The sequence below is a fragment of the Euphorbia lathyris genome, chromosome 7 (assembly GCF_963576675.1).
Source record: "Euphorbia lathyris chromosome 7, ddEupLath1.1, whole genome shotgun sequence".
Classification (NCBI taxonomy): Eukaryota; Viridiplantae; Streptophyta; class Magnoliopsida; order Malpighiales; family Euphorbiaceae; genus Euphorbia; species Euphorbia lathyris.
Window position 1 is genome coordinate 631,196 of NC_088916.1, and position 22,488 is coordinate 653,683.

Consider the following 22,488-nt stretch of genomic DNA (forward strand, 5'->3'; position numbering starts at 1 on the left):
CACGATTTAACCACTAGAGGAATGCATCCGGTGAATTTTGCACAAAATTCTCGACTTAACTGATCCCAGCTGTCTATCGATCCTAGGGGAAGGGACTGGAACCAATCGTAAGCAGGACCCTTGAGCGTAGTGATGAACATCCGACACAACACCGCCGCACTGGCCCGATTAAGGCCAAGCAACATGCGATACTTTCTTGCATGGGCCTCAAGATTATCTTCACCTGAGTAGACTTGGATGTTAGGAATCTTAAAGTGCCTCTCGGTTTCCTCAGCCTCGATCGACGCAGTGAAAGGCGAATCACGGTTGGCGAATGGGTTATGCCTGGCATTCTCTTCGTTCTGACGGCGTACCTCGGCTCTGATTTGCTCCTCCATAGTACGTCGATTCTCCCTAGGACGTATTCTGCTTGGTGGTCTACTTTGATAAGACGAAGAGCTAGAATCAGATGATGGGTCTGATGGTGACCTTCTACCACCTCCGCCACGTCCGCCAGGAGGAGCTCGCCTATTTTCTCCTTGATTTGGTGGCGGATTTTGTCTATCCTGTCGAGGTAATCCAGCTTGCCGCTCGCTTCTCCTTCGGTCAGATGTTGGAGGAGATCTACCTCGCTGTGGTGATCCATGCCTAGGGCGAGAAGGGGATTGAGATCGCTCCTTTCCATGTGTCTTTTTATGCTTCTTGTGCCTCCGACCCTCCTGACTGCCAATGGTGATCCCAGGGTTTGTGGTGCCTCTAGGAAGAGTTGGATCATTCCTTTGACTCCCTTCTGGAATCTCAGAAGACAGCCTTTGATTCAACGGTTGGCTACTGGCAAGCACTGATTGACAAATGTGGAATCCGCAGGGTGAGAAAGAAAAAACGACGAGTCACGAGTATTGGGTCCTATGAGAGTATTCTGCTATTGTGATGGCGTAGGAGCCGGATGGGGACGACGGAGGGTGAATGGAGGAATCATCAGGTAAGACCTTAGTCGACTTTCCATGGCGGGTCCATGCTCTTTTCTGATGGATCCCGCACAAATTTCAATGAAGGAGTCAGGCGACATGCTCCCCTCACCATGCACGGTGGGTGCATCAGGGTCAACGCGACCAGCGTTTCTAGTGAGATTAGTTGATGGTGTTATGGATGGTGTTTTTGTTCCTGTGGAGGGATTAGACCCTCCGCTTGTCATGTTTTAAAACGTGAACGAAATCCTTATTAGGTTAGGATTCCACATTCACCGCACCAATTGATAACTAGGGATGGATTTCTGATCAACTTTCTTCCCTGTGGGGGCATCATTGGGTTCGACGGGGGGAAGCTCCGATGCCAAAGTTAGTATGGAATAAGGAGAATAAACTATATTGACAGAGGTAGGGTTTAGGGAAGAGAATGAATGTGTACCTCAATAGCTCGGGATGCAAGCTATTTATAATCATGTGATCGTAACTCACAGTAACTAGAAAGTCTCCATTAATGCCTCATTAATGGCGGTTACGGATCTCCCTTAAGTATGGCCGTTAGCTCATTAACGGTTCATTAATTACCTTAGTTGGGGATCGGATCGGGCGGGCGGATCGAGACGCGTAGGCGGATCTTACGTAGGTTTGACTACGGATAGCGTGTGGCGGAATCTAGGAGATCTACCACCGAGATGACTTGCTTGATACGACATTGCTTCCCCGGCGTTCCCAATACGTTGCCGTTTTGGTAAATATCCACTTTGATCCCATGGATAATATCTCGATGTTATCACATCTATATAAGGAGTCCTTTGAATTTAGCAAAACCCGATTGGCCCCTGAACTTATAAAACTTCTCATTAACCCTTGAATATTATTTAAACTGATATGATTAACCCTATAAGTCCATGTGGCAGAACAAATGAGAATTTAAATAAAACGAAATGTATGTCCCATTATGCAATATCTGGAGCCAATAGATCAATATATATGTGCATGTTGAAGGGACTAATAAATCACTATAAACAAAATCAAGTGGCCAATAGACCATTTTAAACAAATTCAAATGACTAACAAAAGACTCTATAAATTCAGACTTAATCAGGTTTTTGGACGGAATTCAGGTAGCCTGTAATGTATTACACAACATGCCAAATAACAAATGCTCCTAACCATTTAATTTTTGGTTTATTAAGCCTTTGATCTTTATTTGGATACATTCAGTCCCTGGTCATTTATTTTTTTTATTGCATTAATCCATTTTTTGTGAAATAGTTGTGAACATTAAATTCAATTAAAAAGGCGTTATTCATTTGATATGTGTTTGAAATTATAAATTTTTACAATTTGAAATATGAATTTATAGTTTCTCTATAGCCACATTATACATATTCAAAATTGTTTTCAAGTCCTTTCAAACCTGTGAAGAGTACAAATTCTAAAGGCATGCGAAATGAAGAACATTCTGTTAAATGAGTTTTATATTTAAAACTATTGTTTCTTTATCAGGGACTTAATGTGACCAAAAATAAAAGATTAAATACTTAATGTATCTAAATAAAAAATTAAAAGCTTAATAAACTAAAAAAAAAATCAGAAGACTAATAATAGTTTTTGAATTCTTAGTACTCATAGAGCTTTATGTCCACGTGGTGAAGCTCTTAGCCTGTTGGTTGAGAGCTTACCTATGACCCTAAAAATCATGGGTTCGAATCATATGGGGCATGGTGGGTTGAGGGTTTTTCTTTGTCTTGAATGTATTTTTCTTTTGTTTAATGTAAGTGCATTGCGCATAACTTTTAGAAAAAAAAATTGAGTTTTATGTCCAATATTTTTTTTTGGTCATCAATAACTTAATGTGAACAAAAATAAAATACTTAATAAACTAAAAAATAAAAAAGCAAAAGCCTAATAAATCTTTTTTTTATTTTTTTTAATACTCGTAGAGTTAAATTAGGAATTTAAAATTAAAAATACTTTTACCATTTTAAACCGTGAAATACTTTCACCATTTAAAAGTAAAATAGTGAACTACTAAAGCCAAAGCGACAAAACTACCCTTTTAACCAAAAATTGATTTTTTAATTGAATACAATAATAAATAAAAGAAATAGAACTTCTAATTATCCATCTATTTTATTTTCTACATCATTAATAATTTAATGCAAAGAAAATTTAAAAATATATTATAAAATCTAAAATGAAAACTAAATTACATACTTCTTATTTTATAAAATATCGATAAAAAAAATTGGAAACACGTCGATATTTTTCTTGTTATTATAAATGTAAAATGAAATAAGCTAATTCCCTAATATAGGGAATTAAGACCATTAATAAATCTCATCTATATAACGAGTCCTTTGAATTTAGTAAAACCCGATTGATCCCTAAACTTATAAAATTTCTCGTTAACCCTTGAATATTATTTAAACTGATATGATTAACCCTATAAGTCCATGTGGCAGAACAAATGAGAATTTAAATAAAACGAAATGTATGTCATATTATGCAAGATCTAGAGCCAATAGATCAATATATATGTGCATGCTGAAGGGACTAATAAATCACTAAAAACAAAATCAAGTGGCCAATAGATTGTTTTAAACAAATTCAAATTACTAACGAAATACTCTATAAGTTCAAAGTCAATCAGGTTTTTGGACGGAATTCAGGTAGCCTGTAATGTATTACATAGTGTGCCAAATAACAAATAACATCTTGATATAGAAAGAAAAACAGTATTATGCTCCTAACCTTTTAATTTTTGGTTTATTAAGCCTTTGATCTTTATTTAGATACATTTAGTCCCTGATCATTTATTTTTTTGTTGCATTAAGCCATTTTTTGCGAAACTGGTAAATTGTGAACATTAAATTCAATTAAAAAGACGTTACTCATTTGATATGTGTTTGAAATTATAAATGTTTACAATTTGAAATATGAGTTTACAGTTTCTCTATAGCCACATTATACATATTAAAAATTATTTTCAAGTGCTTTCAAAACTGTGAAGAGTACAAATTCTAAAGGCATGTGAAATCAAGAACATTCTGTTAAATGAGTTTTATATCTAAAACTGTTTTTCTTTATCAGGGACTTAATGTGACCAAAAATAAAAGATTAAATACTTAATGTATCTAAATAAAAAATCAAAAGCTTAATAAACTAAAAAAAAAAAAAAAATCAGAAGACTAATAATAGGTTTTGAATTCTTAATACTCATAGAGTTAAATTAGGAATTTAAAATTAAAAACACTTTCACTATTTAAAAGCATAATGAACCACTAAAAGTGGAGCGATGGAAATCGAAAGCATCGGTGTGAGAGAAGGGGAGCGACATGGCGACATCTCCGGTGGTAACCCTAGGGTTTCTTCGGTGGCGTCTCCGGCAGGGGAAGATAGGAGGATGATGATGGCGATAGGGGATCACGACAATCTGGATGGGGAGCCCCGATCCGTGACTTTTGCGATGGTGAGTGAGAAGAACGGCGCGCGTTTTGGGGAGAGGCAAGGAGATAAGTCTGGCGGTAATGGCGTGCGATTTGAGGAGTGGCAGGGAGATTTGTCCAGCGGTAACAGCTTGCGATTTGGGGAGCGGCAGGAGATCTGTCCGGCGGTAACCCTAGGTCATCTTCGGTGGTGTCTCTGGTGGCAGGAAGAGGTCTGAAGTTGGCGAGAGGGGATAGCAACGATCCGGATGTCGAGTCTCAACCCGTGAATTTATCTGTGCAGTCTTCGTGTAGAAGGAAGACAACTTGGAGAGATACTGTGATGGGCTTGAAGGAGGAGGGGACTTCCATGTACGGGTGTTCTGAAGATGGAGATTTGGATGCTATTTTATTGGATTCACATGTTGAAGATGAGGAGTAGGATGATATGTTGTGCCCTGTGATTTGTCTTTCCTCTACTGATAAATGATCCCTGCGCTCAAAATAGAAATTGTCTTTAATTGTGACGGTTCTGGAGAAGAGAATTGGTTTCAAATACTTTGCCCAAAGGATTCAGGCAAAGTGGGCAATAAAAGGAAGAGTCAGTATCACTGATTTGGAAAATGAATATTATGTGATTAAATTCACTGAGGTTGAGGACTATTTAAATTCTTAATACTCATAGAGTTAAATTAGGAATTTAAAATTAAAAACAATTTCACTATTTAAAAGCATAATGAACGACTAAACCCAAGGATTGGGTTTAGGTGAGATTGTCTCAAATCTCATAAGATATTAGTAAATCTGGTTTTTCAAAGCCAAAGTGACAAAACTACCCTTTTAACCTAAAATTGATATTTTTAATTCAATCCAATAATAAATAAAAGAAATTCAACATCTAATTATCCATCTATTTTTCTTTTTGTACATCATTAAAAATTTAATGTAAAGCAAATTAAAAAGATATCATAAATCTAAAATGAAACTAAACTAAATACTTTTTATTTTATATAATATCGATAAAAATAGTGACGATAAAAATATTAGAAATACGTCAATATGTTTTTTTTTTTATCGATATTATAAATCTAAAATGAAATGCCTCAATACCTACTATTCTCTAATAGGGAATTAAGCCTGTTACTACCCTTTATGTTCACACACGTCCAATGCTACCGAACGCCCCATTTCCGAAGCCACAAGTATTAAGGACTTATATTGTCCCGGAGGCCGCAGATATAAATAAGAGATCTCATCCATAGTAAATGATTCCCAACAGTTGAAATCTTATTTACACTTGAGGTAAAACAGAAAAAAAGGCGGGACTGAGGATTAACGATCCTATTCCGGTATTTAAATTAGTAGAGTTTAGGTAGAAAAACACTAAGCAATTGAATGAGAAGTTGATATAGCACATTGTTTTTCATGTTTTTTTTAAAAAATACATATGGCAAAAACTTGTATATAATTTTAAGGCCTAATATATCATTTGCCCCCTGAACTTGTCTAAAATAGTTGATTGGCCCCCTGAACTTTCAAAGTATTTCGATAGCCTCCTGAACTTGCATAAAATGTTCAGTTAGCAACCTCAACTTGCATAAAATGTAATCAATTAATCACTAGATATTTTATGCAAGTTCAGGGGGCTATCGATACACTTTGAAAGTTTAAGGGACCAATAAACTATTTTGGACAAATTCAGGAGGCAAATGATGTATTAAGCCTAATTTTAAATTGAAAAGATAATTCTAATTAGATATCAAAGTCGGAAATTTCAGTTAAAGGGTATGAGTATAATTTCATAACATTTCATAACTTCAAAACATGACAAAACCCAAGGTTTTATTCACGAATGACAGAAATTTTCCTATTGTTGGACATGGATGAAATCTAGGAGATTGTGAAGGATATTATTGTGATTTCAAAACTTCATTTATTCTAAAAAATGACCAAACCCAAGATTTTATTCACCTATATAAATCCAGGGAAAGCTTTTGTTACTATTCACATAAACTTTGAAATTGTTCTTCCCATGGATTCTAATAAGGCTCCAGAAAATGAAGCTTCTTCTCATGATCAAGAAGTAACATCTAAGTATAACAACACCATGGCATCTGGGTCTAGCAATCCTTCCTTCAGTTCATACTTTCAATCAAATGTCAGCTCCCCCAATTTCACTAGCTTTCAACCATCACCTCCTTTTCATACGAGCATAGGTACGTGTCAGATCATTTTGTGAATTAGATTTATGTTAAGAGTATTTAGGTTTCCATTCTCATAATCTTGGTTACAATCCTGACAATATCCTGATTTTGTAGCCAGAAAATATTATTTGGCTTATATTTAGTATATAATTATGCATAACCAGATTGTTAGAATCCTATGTCCTGATTATATTTAAATGTTATATTTGGTATTATGTTTATGCATAAAATGGTATTTAGAATCCTATGTCCTGATTGCTATGTCACAGGAGGTTATGGTAGCAGTGGAGCATTCACTTTGAGTCAGTTTATGGAATTACAAAACCAGAAATTGATATATAATTATATCTCAGCAAACTTGACAGTGCCACCTCATTTGCTCAGACCCATTTTCAATTCTCTCTACCCTCCTAGTGAGATTTCATTTTTTAATTTCACATTACTAAACAAATTCCAGACTTCGATTGATCTAATTAATATCTGGTACGATTTGCAGTGAAATTGGGCACTTCTCGTCAAGGTTATAGTGATCCACACCCAGAAAGATGTCGTCGAACCGATGGGAAGAAATGGCGATGTGCAAAAGATGCACTTACAGGCTATAAGTATTGCGAGAGGCATGTGCATAGACATCGGGCAAAAAAGAAGGCACAACACCAAACAAATATGGTAATAACCAGTAGCTCTGAACAAGTTCCACAAGGAGTTTCAGCTGATTCCTTTGTTAATGATAGTTCACAAAGAAGGTCTTTCTTCAACTTGAATGAGCAAGAAGCACAGGAACAAAATCTCCTTCACCATTTCATTGATGATTGGACGCCCTCAGATTACTCATTAATATCCTCTGATAGTGATAATCAGAAACTAGAATGAATTAAAAGTGAAATCATATGATCATATGATTATATGATTTATGATTATATGTGACATCATATGATCTTTGGTTTACAATTTTCTTTTTTGGGAATTTTATATGTTTATTTCAAAGTTTGGGAAAGTGATAGTGAAGTTTATTTCATATATAGACTTATTACATAAAGATTGTTTGGATAGTGATTCCTTTTTTTATGTAGTGCAAACTAATGTTTTGAATTGAATTTCCCAACCCAAAAGTCTTGCAATTATTATACATCCAACTAAATTTGGATTTCAAACGAAAGCAGAAATTTAAGGGATTAACAAGAGTTAGAGCACAACTCCAGACCCTTAAAACTGAGTTCAGAATCTTGAGATATGAAAGAGGGAGAATCTATCAATGGTTATTTTGAGAACAACACTTTACATGATGAAAGCTTGTGGAGAAAGTATTAGGAAAGCTGACATCACATCAAAGATTATTGGATTTAGTCCCAAAGTTCAATTATGTATTATTCTTCATTGTAAATTTCATAATTTGGGATACCAAGGACAAGAAAGCTCACTATGCTGAGATTGAAGAAGAAGATGAGATGATTTTAATGGCACACGTAGATATCAATTTCTGACACTGAATACGTTATATTTCGAAATTTTCAACTCAGCAAAAAGGGGTGTGAAATTTATAAAACAGACAGTTAAGCATATGATAGGTGCAACACCACCTTAAGACATGACAAGTTTGTTGAAATAATGAACTTATAATTAATAGTCTTTAATTTGATTCACTAGAGTGTCCAAGAGTCATTTCTGTATCTGTGTCTGTATCTGTATTTATAGAGAGTTAATGTGGTTTACTAAGAGTCATGTTTGTAATCTATAAATACCTATCAATACAAAGTAGTAAGGCAAGAGAATCAGAAGAGAATTTCTTCTAGCAATTATACTCTTCCTCAGTACCTCTGAAAGTTTATTTATTTGATCCAACAAATTGGTATCAGAGCCAGACAAAAATTCTCCTTAAAATTAAGAATAATGGTGAAAAGAGAAATTGCCATTGATTCGTGGGAGACCAAGTCCCAGATTTAGAAAGCTATGCGCTTATGCATAGATGACATCAAAGAACAAGTCGATTCTTTGACCTTCGAGGAGATCAGGAGGTTGTTGGAGAAGGAATTGAGATTGGAGAAATATACATTGGATGGACAAAAGAAATATGTCATGCAATGTCTGGTGGAATCCTTAGAAAATGATGATGGTGAGAATTCTGAGGATTTAGGAGAAATTGGTGAAAGACATGCGAAGGTACAAGAACATGTATCTGATGATGAGGAGAAAATGGAAGATTCTCCTGTGATGGGTCTTTTGCCAGAAACCGATCCAGTCAGTAAGAAGAAAGAAGTTCCAAGTAAGTTCAACATTAGCAAGGCCATGATGAAGAGAGTTTCCTATATTAAAGCCAATTATGAGGAACTTACAACGGTCCGTCTTTGTCGACTGTTAGAGGAAGATATGGGAATTGAGAAATTTGCACTTGATCCATACAGGAAATTTATAAGCAATCATATAGATGACGTATTGCAATGGGCTGATGAGAATTCGGAGTCTTCAGACCGAGACGACGATCAGGATGAAGATGACGAAGTAAAACCAATCAACGCATCAAGCAAGAAGCAAAGCAAGCTTATAGAAGAAGCAGCGAAGGACAACAGCAGTGCCGAAGGCACCGAGAATGCCTCTAATGATAGCCATTTTCAATCTCTCGCTCATCAATATGTCAAGGAAAAGGAAGTTTCAACACCAGCTTATAGTAAAAATGTTGAGATCAAAAGTGAGAATGGGATATTTTCAAAAGAAATCAAGGAAGTTAAAAAGAGAAAGGAAAGAGTGAAAGAAGTCGAGGGCATTGATTTGAGTAATATTGTGTCAATGTCATGTAGAAGGTGCACTATAAGTTATGTTCCACATCCAAACCCCAAAATACCAGTTGACAGTGATAATAGTGATGATGGTGGTACTGACGAAAATGATGATGAGGAAGACGAAAATGATGGAGATACTAATGGGGATGATGGAAGCCACCGTGAAGATGTGAATAACAATGAATTTCGAAGAAAACGTTGGAGATAATAATGGTGTTGATGGCCTCTAGAGTGAAAAGGTCAATGCCAATGAAGTTTGAAGATTTAAACAGATTACAGACTGTTTTTGGTGTTACCAATGGATAAAAAAATTATAAGTTTAAGGGGGTGTGTTGAAATAATGAACTTATAATTAATAGTCTTTAATTTGGTTCACTAGAGTGTCCAAGAGTCATTTCTGTATCTGTGTGTATTTATAGAGAGTTAATGTGGTTTACTAAGAGTCATGTTTGTAATCTATAAATACCTATCAATACAAAGTAGTAAGGCAAGAGAATAAGAAGAAATACGTCATCTTTTGAAAATTAAGAATAATGGTGAAAAGAGAAATTGCCATTGATTCGTGGGAGACCAAGTCCCAGATTTGGAAAGCTATGTGCTTATGCATAGATGACATCAAAGAACAAGTCGATTCTTTGACCTTCGAGGAGATCAGGAGATTGTTGGAGAAGGAATTGGGATTGGAGAAATATACATTGGATGGACAAAAGAAATATGTTGAAATAATGAACTTATAATTAATAGTCTTTAATTTGGTTCACTAGAGTGTCCAAGAGTCATTTCTGTATGTGGTTTACTAAGAGTCATGTTTGTAATTTATAAATACCTATCAATACAAAGTAGTAAGGCAAGAGAATAAGAAGATAATTTCTTCCAGCAATTATACTCTTCCTCAGTACCTCTGAAAGTTTATTTATTTGATCCAACAAAGTTTAGGTATCAAGAAAATCTGGTCCCAATTCAGTCCTTAAATTACCAAATTTCATGAGTTAATGACTGAATACATTCACTTAGTAACTAACTAGTCTGTAAAGTGCTAGGTCAATTTTGTGGATTTACCTGCAAACTTTGCAACCAAAATTAAGCAGTGTAAAATTTAGTTGCCAAATTACTCTAAGTATTCACGGAGCAAGATGATATGTGGAAAATATTAGGTTGTCATTTTATGCTTTTTGAATTGTAATTTTGATTATTTTTATTATTTAGTAAAGCTGTTATTTGGGATAGACACGTGTTAGTGTAATTTTCTAGGTCTAACAGCTATTAAAGAGTTGTAAATTGTTCTCAAATGGTTATGAATGAAAATATGGAGATTCTATCTTCTTATTATTAGTATGAAATGGTTATGTATGAAATGACATCATTTCGTCATTAAACTATACATAATTATTTTCTTATTATTAGTTTTCGTAAAAACAGAACATTAAATTAAATTTGGATAGTAGAGAATTCCTTTGCATTACAAAAAATAACTAAAACATAAATGAATAATATTAAAATCCACATCAATTGTAATTGTAATTTATAAAACACTATTTATGCCATTAGATTATGTCATTTAGTTGTTAAATTTTGTTATGATGAACAAGTTTTGGCATCAGAAAGTAAAAAAGAACATGAGATGTAAATACAATGATTCCCTCCAAACTATCACTAATTAAAGGAAGCATAATCATTATGTAATAAGGTCCTGTTCTTTATCACTTAATTTCAATAACAATCAGTTCAGTTCAGTTCAATTCAGTTCAGTTTCAACATCCAGTTTGAACATTCAGTAATTTATCATTATTTATTATATTATAATTATTATTATTATTTATCTATAATTTATCATTATTTATTATTATTATTATTATTATTATTTATACTTTATCATTATTTATAAATTAGATAAAAGTCAAGAAATAATAGTTTATTAAAGTATATATCGTTTAGTAAAAAATTAAAACTAAAGTATGCATCCATATTTAAAAATTAGAAATTGCATCCATATTATAAATTGTTTCTAAAATTTACCGAATTTATCAATGTTAGGCATAAAATTGCACAATTTTAGACGTTGGGGTAAAGTTACTCCTGATCCAAAACGTTATTTTTGCACTTTAACCCTCAATTAGAATAAAAAGTTAAGAGTTGATATTCATATGAAAATTTGTATTTAATTTCATAGGCTTTAAATTATATGTAAATTTGTGTTTGTATGTAATTTGTATTTTTAATTTAAATTAGACTCATTTTTATTTAATTTCATAGGCTTTTATCGAGCCAAGATTTTATCAACCCGAGCTTTTATTTGATATTCAATTTAGTTTTATCTTTAATAATATATTTATTTATTATTGATATTATTAAATTTATTAGAATCATTATTATTATTATAAGTTTATTAATGTCCAATATTATCATTAAAATTATTTTAAAGTCTAATATCATCATTATTGTTAAGTTCGGTTAAGTTCGGTAGCATTCAGTTAAGCTCAATAGCATTCAGTTAAATTCAGTTCAGTATTCAGTAGTATTCAGTTCAGTATTCAGTAGTATTCAGTTCAGTTCAGTTCAATTCAATTCAGTTCAGTTCAGTTCAATTCAGTTCAGTTCAGTTCAGTTTTTTTCAGCAATAAAGAACAGAGCCTAAGCCTATATTAAAAAAAGGGATAATTACAAAACTAGCCCTATCTTAAAACCTATTGACGTTTTTAACCTAGGTCTCCAACTTTTTATAAATCTAGGCAGTTTCATTGTATTTGAACAAAAATACCCTTGTCTTCCTTATTCTCCCTTCTTCCACATGAAACACATTCACCATTGATGAATGAGTAATGGTGAATGTGTTTCACGAGGAATAAGGAAGACAAGGGTATTTTTGTCCAAATACAATGAAACTGCCTAGATTTGTAAAAAGTTGGAGAACTAGGCTAAAAATGTAAATGGGTTTTAAAATAGGGCTAGTTTTGTAATTGTCCCATTAAAAAAATTCCCCCCAAGCAAAAAAATATTGTAAGCCAAACATAATATAATGTCACATATAATCATAAATCTTTGGTAAAATGATACATCATTTTACTTTTATTTCATTAATGATTAATCTAAGGATTTCCAATCATCAATGAAATGTTTGTTTCTTAATGCGAGGGCTTCTTTGTGAAGGATCAACAAAGGAATCAGCAGGAACTTGTTCAACGCTATTGATTATAACGGGCGTCGTTAATACGGAGCTAGTTCCTGCAATCTTTCGTGCACGTCCTACATTCTTATGCTTCTCGCAATACTTTTGGCCGCTAACTGCATCTTTTGCATATCGCCATTTCCTCTCATCAGTTCGACGCACCTTCCTGGATGAGGATCACTAGAACTGCCCCTTTTAACTGCAAATCGTAAAATTAATTAGATCAATGAAAGTCTGGAATATTGTGAAATTAAAAATTGAAATCTCAATAGGAGGGTAGAGAGAATTAAATATGAGGTGGCACGGCCCGTTTGCTAAGATGTAATTTTTTATTAATGTGAATGCTGATCTTGTGTTCATACTTCTTGAACACAAGATTACTCATTAGATATGTATGAAAATATACCAAATATAAATTAAATAAAATCAGGACACAAGATTCTAACAATCTGATTATTATTTTATGCAGGAAAATATACTAAATATAAACCAAATGATAATTTCTTGCTAAAAAATCAGGATATTATCTAGGATTTTAAAAATCCAATTATAATGAAAGAGGAGTCCTAGAAAATAGTGGTGGAAGCATGATTAAACTGAATTTCAGTTTCAAAATGGAGATCACATAGTGATTCTATTCTGGTTATATCACAGTAAAATGTATTTTAAACACGTTTTAAAACCGTGAAATCTAAAAAATGAGACTTGATGGACTTTTAAAAGTTGCAAACTAAATAATTTCTCACCTGGAAGGTGATTCTGGTTGACTGCTTTCATACTTCCACTAATAGAACTTGCATTTTAAATTAAAAATAAAAAATCAATTATTCAGTATTATCAATTATGCATCAAAATATACCAAATATAACCTATCCCATTTTTAAAAAGCAGGATATCATTAGGATTGTGGTTACCATTTTATGAATGAAAATATACCAAATATCAACCAAATAACAATTTCTTGCTATAAAATCAGGATATTATTAGGATTGTAACAATCCAGTTATGAAGGAGCAGTACCTGGAGAATGAACAAATTGAATCTCACATTCCAAATGGAGATCATATATAGTGATTCTGCTATAGCTATGTTATTGTATAATGTCTGGAAACACGTTTTAAAGTCGTGAGACCCAAAACAAATGGGTTTGGATCCGCTTTAAAACCTTACAAATTAAATCATTTTTCACTTGAAAGGTCATGTTAAGTGTTAAGTTAAATCGAGATTCGACTCGCCCATTCATAGATCTTATATTAATCTCTGACAGAAATCTCATTTTGCGAATCGGGACTTGTGAATTGAACCGAATCTTAAAATTCGGATCAAATTCAAAATATTTTAAAAAATAAAATATTAAACATTAGTCTAAAAATGCAATTTTAATATTCAAATAGAAATTATATCAAGTTATCATCTAAGCACTTAAGTTAAAATTCAAATTTAATGTAATCCTAATAAAACTAATTTGTAAAGTGAAGAGTCATCTTCTTGAGAACTTCTTGTGCTCGTACTTTTTTAGTTGTTAAAAATTGAAAAACATTTTTTTTTTAAATTGTGGTCTGAATCGACAGAATCGGGTGACTCTGAGTCGCCACCAATTCGGCCGATTCATGGTCATGAAGCTTTCGAGTCGTATACGACTCGAATTCTTCATGAATCGAATCGAATCATACTAGTCGACTCGCGACTCCTACAATTCTAACAACTATTAACATAAATCTTAATAATTCAATAGAAAACAGTTGAGATATAATAACCTTTTGCTTCTGATTTGTTTATGGGACATATTGCCTTGAATAATATTTCACAGTTATAAAAAACTGTTATTTCATAAGGCAATACTTAATTCTGAATTTTTTATTCTATTGAAGGATCTTATTCCTTAAAGTTATTTTTGTCATAATCAAAACTTAATTAAAATTAGGTTTCAACATAAGTGAAATAGTTTGACGAAGTTTTTGACTTAAATCTGGAATCCACTTAAGTTGTAGACAATTTTTTTTATGAAGGCTTGGGACGAAGCATCCAAGCGAGGAAATCCCGACTAGGTCGGCACCCCCTCGATCAGGACATAAACCCGATATATTATTAAAAAAGGGAGAAAGAATTAATGAAATCATAAATGTGCTAAGTTACAAAGGTCGTCAAAAATGAATGAGTTGCAAAAATTTGGTGTCGAGTTCCACCACCAAACGTCCGTGGCTGTTACTCCGTGTTTAGCCAAAGCATCCGCTCACCGGTTACCCTCTCTGTATATGTGTGTTGCCACTACGTCCATCGCGGAACATTGTCGGAGGCATTTCATCCATTGACGCCTCATCACCCAAGGGACTGTGCTCACCCGATGCTGCAGAAGATGAATGACAGCCAGGGAGTCCGACTCTACCCAGATTTTTAACCAGCCCCTCTCCCAAGCGTTGTCGATGGCGAAGATCACCGCGGCTAGTTCTGCTAAGAAAGCGTGAGACGCGCCCATATGAATCGAGAAACAGCCAATTGCAAAACCTCTAGAATTCCTGAAGATTCCGCCTGCTCCTGCCGGACCAGTCTGGCTAATTGATGAGCCATCTGTGTGGACTTTTAACCAATTCGCTGGCGGGGGGATCCATCTAACCGAAGTTATGCGGGGGTGAGGGGCCGCACGAGGTACAACTCGCAATTTATGCAAAATTATAACATCTCTGCTGCTGCTACAATATCCTTTACGCATTGCATTTGACTTCCGTGCCAGCCAGCATAGTTTCGTAAATGTCATTTGGATTGAAGGGAGTTCGGACTCAAATGTTGCTAAGTATCTGCAACGCCATATGAGCCAAATGGCATGGAGGACTGCTGCATTCCACATCGTCTGCACCTGTGGACCACCAGAGTAAAGCATAAGGTTAGCCAGAAAATCTCTTACATTGCCGGTTAGGCTTACAGTCGTGCCGAATAAATTTCCCAACAGACAATGGATGAAGGTGTGATCCGCCGATTCTGAAGCGGCCCTACATAATTCACACCGAGATACCAAGTGCCAACCCTTGTCAATTAGTTTATCCTGCGCTGCTAGCCCATTGTGGATGAGCTTCCAGCACATGACCGAACGCGATGGGGGAATATGTGGACCCCATATGAACCGGTGCCAGGGGACAGTCGGGGCAGTTCCGTGAAGAACATAATAAAAAGCCTTTGTTGCAAAATTACCGGATTCAGAGTGGCGCCAAATGTAGCGGTCAGCATCATTGAGGTCCCTAGGAGTGGCTTCAATTTGCCGCTCTAAGTGTAAAGGCAGATGATGTAAGTTTATCCATGATTCCTCATTAAGGAAATCTTCCACACAGCGATAAGTGTTTCACTGAACCCTGCTAGGGATAACCAGTTGATCCCTTAAGTTATAGACAATTTATCCATTCATTTCTATAAATAATCTTCACATTCTCTCTCTTTTATTTTTTATTCTTCTCTCTCTAGAACAATTTCTCACTTCTTTTGAATTCCTAATAAATGAAAAATCCAAAAAATTCAAAATCAATGAAACAAAACATTGTTAACAAATTCTTCTTACCGTGAATATCTACAAATTTTCTCATAATCTCCTAATTTATTTATTTTTCATCAACTACATCTCGAAATTGATTGAAGTATTATTTCTATGACGTCCTCTCTTGAACGCATTTACTCTATGCCACTGAAGGCTACAACATCTAATTGTTGGTCATATCTTGGCTAAGATGAATGAAGAATCAAATAAATATCATGGCCATAACACCTTCCTCATCGTTCTTCATACTCATGCAAGCTAAGTCTCATTACTAAGCTCATAAAAGTTGCTCAAACCATAATAGAACGTGTCCAACTTCTAATTTTATGATTACACTTACACCACATGAATTAAGGATCTTGGTTTTTTGGTTTTTTTAGATCAAGGAATTAATGTTAAATGTTTGAAAACGCTTAGTAGTTTAATGTTTCTGATTTTTTTTTTTTCAAATTTTAGGAAAAGAGGTAAGAAAGGGAAAGAGAAGATGAATAACAATGAAAAGAAAACGATTAGTAATCAACTAATGAATAACAATCTAAATTGATTACCTCTAAAGGAATTAATACGAGATCAAAGAGAGAGTAAAAAGAGGAGTAATTAAGACAGGATGAAGTCGGAAGAATTCTTTAGCCACCAATGTTCAATTAGCCGAAATGCATATGGGCGGGTGGCTATTTATAGTCTCCTCAATTCCTAACCCTAGTTGTATGTGTTTTAATTAATTAGAATCCCTTTCGGAATAAGATTACTAATTAGATAAATAAATAAATATCTATCATTATCTTAATTCTTTTTTTTTTTTTTGATGAAAATCTGTACATCATTTCATAGATAAGAACATCAAGTACAATAAGAAAAGTAAGGAATAAAACCTTACATAAGTACAGGCTATACCTAGTACAGAATCCACAAGGGTAAAAAAATGACTACAAAGAGCTAAATAAACCATTAAAGGTACAAATAAAACAAACAACAGATGAAACATATACTTCTTGAAACTCCAAATTTACAGAGAAGCATCTGTAATCCAATCTTCAACATTTAAACCCTTCTGAATCTTCGGATCTAGGTCATTTCTTTTGCAACCACGCAGATGTATTGATCTACGAATAAGATCTATCATTTCTGCTCTTGCTAAATTAGAAAATGTTACAAATAAAAAGATAATAAACAACAAATAAATAATGATCTTAATCCAATTAGTTATTTATTTATGTGAGGGATAATTAATTAGAGATATAATCACATTAAAGCTTCTCATTTATATTATCACATAATAACATAATTTAATTATAATCATAATCTAATTATAATTATCAATTAAATTATTTTACCCCCTTTAGTATATAAATTTGGGCTCATATGATCCATCCCTCTAAATTACAATTTTGTCCTCTGATTCCAAGTCTCATATGCGACCTATTAGGTTCTTACCACTGTTAGTTGTATATATTTATTGGAATGAATTCAACCTGATTAATTTCAACTAAACATATAACAAAATAAATTCGAGGACTGTTACTAGTAGATATATACTCTTAACCCTATCACCTTGCAAGGATTTCCAGTTAATTCTCCACAAGAGGCCATGGATATATCTCCTATCTATGATGAGTGACGAACGCTCAATCTAACATTAACTATCCTACAATTACTTTATGTGATACCCAACGCCTGGCTCACACACCTAGAGTCCCCTCTATAGTGGATCGTGCTTGAACAGAGTCTAATCACCACACTCCATAATCCAGAATCACTATTTAATGTTTATTTGAGTCTGAGAATTACTTATACCTACTAATACCATTTGAGATGAACATGTGACATTCGGATAAATACATCCATCCTGTTATCTCAAGTTGGGTCTCCAATCCTAATGATAACTTGACTTGTATGAACACTTTATGATCAGCTCTCTGTTCACAACAGAAGACATTATTACGTGCAAGTCTCAACAACAATATGTTAATCCCATAAACATATTACTTGTCTTGGGGTTATTTTAAGTTTATTGGTTTATTATAAACTTTAGTCTCACTTGATGCTTTTATGAACACTTTATGATAACTTAAATAAACTTGAGATTTCTTTTATTTAACTTAATTAGTTTTGATAAAAGATAAATGCATTTATATAGTTTAACATATTATATCTTATAAAACAAACAATAATGAACGATTCATTTACAACTGGTTTATATCCTTCAACAATTGTCTATAGGATACTATACACAACATCTTTTTCAACGTATATCTTATGTGGTTCTTTGGAAGATTCAAGAGGGCTGGCTCAAATGCCTAACTCAATGCTCGGAGATGGAGGTCATTATCACTCAGATTTTCAGGGAAGGGAACATCGTTGCGGACGCGCTTGCTCGCTTTGGCGTATCGACGGTCGGGATCCACTGGTGGAATACCACACCTCCTTTTTGTCAACAATTTGATCTTAATGATATTTGTAAAGCTGCTCATTATCAATTTTCTTAATTTTCTCTTCTTGTTGAACTTTTCTTATTTTTTATATATATAGCCAAAATATTATAGTATATTTAGAAAAATCATGCAAATATTTCATCGAATTTAGAAATATTAATCTCCAAATTTATTATTAAAGCACAAAAATTTTGAAATCATTTTTAGAACTAACTAATATGCAACCGGTGAAAAAAAAAAGAAATATATATATTTTATAATGATCTTTGATTGAGTCAACTTGTGAATGTTAGAGATATAAATGTTCTTGCCCGCCAAGGTTAGGGATAAAATAACATCATTTTAAATGTTAGAGGTAAAATTAATCATGGTTGCCAATATCAGTGGTATTTTTGCACTTTATCACTGCCAAACATAATTATATTAGTGATTTAATTAAATCAAGATATAATGAAGTAAACCAATGTTAGAAGAATTTATTAGAAGAAAAAAAAAAGACTAAGCCCTTGTTTCTGAGGGGAGTTGATGGAAGTAAATGAGAGTAATTGAAGGTTAAGTAACACATTAACTTGTATGGGAGTTGTTTTTTTTAGAGTAAATAAAGGTTAATGGAAGTTAAATGTTTACTTCCTTTAACCTTTAAACCAGGGTTAATGGAACTAAAGTAAAGTTCATTAAAAAAAATTATCTCTGCAGAGTAAATTTAACGTTCCTTCCCCTGTATATTTGAATTCCCAAACCAAGTTGAACTTTTAATTCTCATTTACATTCTATAAACTCTCAAACAATCTTTAATTTTTAACTTTCATTTCCATTACTTCTCTTTCCTTTCCATTACCTCCTATCACTCTCTGGAAACTAGAAATATATGAAGGGTATTATTGTAATTTCAAAACATTATATTCTAAAAAATGACAAAACCAAGATTTTGTTCTACTATAAAACCATGGAAAGTATGTGCTAGTAATTCACTGATCAAAGAAACCATAGAATTCTTCTTCCCATTGTTGCACATGGATTCTAAAGCTCCCAATTCTGCTTATGTTTCATCAAATGATGGGATAGGCAATGAGCAAGAAGAAACATCTCAGTCTAACAACACCATGGCATTGAAGAAAAGATCTTCTCGGAAACCTTCGTTCAGATCATTTTTTAAAATGCTCTGTGGTGATAACATCGAAAGTTTCACTAGCTTTCAACCTCCTTTGGATAGGACCATAGGTACGTGTTAGATCATTCTCTGAATTAGATTATTATATCTCAACTGTTTTCTATTGAATTGTTAACAGTTTTTAAGCAGTTGATGTACTACTGTTATCTACTTTGGGAGGAAGAAGCAAGTTTGTCTTTCTTTTATATTTTCTTTTTAATCGGTTCATATATTTTTTGGATCTCTATATTTGATCTACTGTTGATATACTCTGATCAGAATGTTCGAAGATCGGATTGCAGTCTTCCATGAATTTGGATTTCTGAAAAGTATATGTTTCATTGTTTTTTTATGTTTTTTTACACATTTTATGGGTTTTTTTTTGCTCTTTGTAATTGTTTTACTCCCTTTGTGGATTTTGTATGAGTTTATTCCTTGTGGTTTTCTTATTGTATCATCCAATGAATATAGAAGCATTTTCATAAAAAAAACAGTTATTAAACATGATCTTACAAGAAAAATGATTTAATTTGTAACGTTTTAAAGCAGATTCCAGTCCATTTTTTTGGATCTCACGGCTTTAAAAGGTGTTTCTACGTATTGAAACACTTTACTGTAATATAGCCAAAGCAGAATCACTATATGTGATCTCCATTTCGAATCTGAGATTCAATTTGTTCATTCTCCAGGTAAACTCTTTCCTCATAAAGGATTGTTACAATCCTCATAGTATCCTGATTTTGTAGCAAGAAATTGTTATTTGGTTGATATTTGGTATATTTTCATTTATAAAATGGTAACTATAATCCTAATAATATCCTGCTTTTAAAATGAGACAGGTTATATTTGGTATATTTTGATGTATAATTGATAATACTGAGTAATTTATTTCTTTACTTTTTATTTAAATGCAGCTTCTGGTAGTGGAAATATGAAAGCATCCAACCACAATCTCCTTCCAGGTGAGAAATTATTTAATTTGCAACTTTTAAAACCCTGTTTTTTGGATCTCATGGTTTTAAAACGTGTTTAAAATACACATTACTGTAATATAGCCTGAGCAGAATCACTATGTGATCTCCATTTTTGAAGCTGAGTTATTCATGCTTCCATTGCTATCTTCTATGACTGCTCATTCATTATAATTGGATTTTTAAAATCCTAGATAATATCCTGATTTTATAGCAAGAAATTACCATTTGGTTTATATTTAGTATATTTTTATGCATAAAATGATAACCAGATTGTTAGAATCCTGTGTCCTGATTTTATTTAAAAGTTATATTTGGTATATTTTCATGCATATCTAATGAGTATTCTTGTGTTGAAGAAGTATGAACACAAGAGCAACATTCACATCCACTCAGTTGAATGAGTTACAACACCAGACATCAATATAAAATTACATATTTAATTCTCTCTACACTGCTAGTGAGATTTCAATTTTTAATTTCACAATATTCCAGACTTTCATTGATCTAATTAATTTGAAGATTTGCAGTTAAAAGGGGAAGTTCTAGTGATCCTCATCCAGGAAGGTGTGGTCGAACCGATGGGAGGAAATGGCGATGTGCAAAAGATGCAGTTACCGGCAAAAAGTATTGCGAGAAGCATAAGAATGTAGGACGTCCAAGAAAGACTGCAGGAACTAGCTCCGTATTAACGACGCCCGTTGTAATCAATAGCTTCGAACAACCACAAGGAGTCCTTCACAAAGAAGCTGCTTCTTGAACTTGAATGACCAAGAAGCACAGGAAGAGAAGTAAAATGATATATCATTTTAGCTTATGATTATATGTGACGTTATATGATGTTTTGTTTTCAAATTCTTTTTTGTAAGTTTATCTCAAAGTTTGGGAAGATGATAGTAAAGTTTATTTAAGGGCAAAGTACGAAAAAAAAATATTCATGGTTTGCTTTATTTACAAATAGAGATATGTGGTTTAAAAGTTTACAAATAGAGGCATGTGGTATGCTTTTTTTACAAAACAAAGTATTTAAAATTAAACTTTTAAATAATTGATGACAATTAAGAGCATTTTTTAATTTTAATTTAGTTACAATTTATATATTGACAAAAACAGATCCATTACAACTGTGTAAAATTAACTTAAATATCAATTTAGTTCATAAACTGTCAGATTAGTAAAAAACATTAAATTCCACCATGTATGTTATTTATTGTTTTTTTCGAGGATTGTGTTTTGTTGATACGTAAGAATAATTTTTTTTAAGATAAAAATATATTTGGTTGTAATCAGAACTTTTAACTGTATAATTGTAATACTTTGTTTTGTAAATAAAACATACCACAGACCTTTATTTATAAACTTTTAAACCACTTGTCTCTATTTGCAAATTGGGCATGCATTTGTTTCCGTACTTTTCCATTTATTTAATATAGACTTATTACATAAAGATTACGCTTCCTTAGACTCCTTTAATTAGTGATTGTTTGGGTTTTGGTGCAAACTAATGTTTTTGAATATCAATCTGTCATTTGATTTGATTCGCAATTGCTTTAGTTCTTCCTTTTTTTCACTTTCTTATGCCAAAAGAACTAAAAGAATAATCACTAGTACAAAAACAGGTTAGACAATTTGGAATAAATAGTGTTTTATAGGTTACAATGATATTTGATGTTGATTTTAATATTATGTATTTATGTTTTAGTTATTTTGTTTAATGGAAAGGAATTCTCTTCAATCAAAATTTAATTTAATATTCTGTTTTTACTAATAATAAGAAAAGATGTACATTTTAGCGGCGAAATGACTCTGTCGTTAAGGCAAGAATTGGAAATATCTCTAACACACAGTTGCCTACCACATTTTATGGGTTAGCGAATTTGAATAGCAATC

General features: G+C 33.0%; 2 protein-coding genes across 2 annotated transcripts; both read left to right on the top strand.

Annotated features, from left to right (window-relative positions):
* Positions 1-6,417: 6,417 nt before the first annotated feature.
* On the top strand, positions 6,418-7,565 carry LOC136201529 (growth-regulating factor 2-like). Its single transcript, XM_065992214.1, has 3 exons — positions 6,418-6,591; positions 6,849-6,992; positions 7,076-7,565. Exons 1-3 carry the CDS (start codon positions 6,483-6,485, stop codon positions 7,450-7,452), a joined length of 630 nt encoding a protein of 209 aa, XP_065848286.1. The 5' UTR covers positions 6,418-6,482; the 3' UTR covers positions 7,453-7,565.
* An 11,918-nt stretch (positions 7,566-19,483) lies between these two features.
* LOC136201530 (growth-regulating factor 9-like) lies at positions 19,484-21,504 on the top strand. Its single transcript, XM_065992215.1, has 3 exons — positions 19,484-19,698; positions 20,542-20,589; positions 21,129-21,504. The coding sequence occupies exons 1-3, from the start codon at positions 19,491-19,493 to the stop codon at positions 21,356-21,358; spliced, it is 486 nt and encodes a 161-aa protein (XP_065848287.1). The 5' UTR covers positions 19,484-19,490; the 3' UTR covers positions 21,359-21,504.
* The last annotated feature ends 984 nt before the right edge of the window (positions 21,505-22,488 follow it).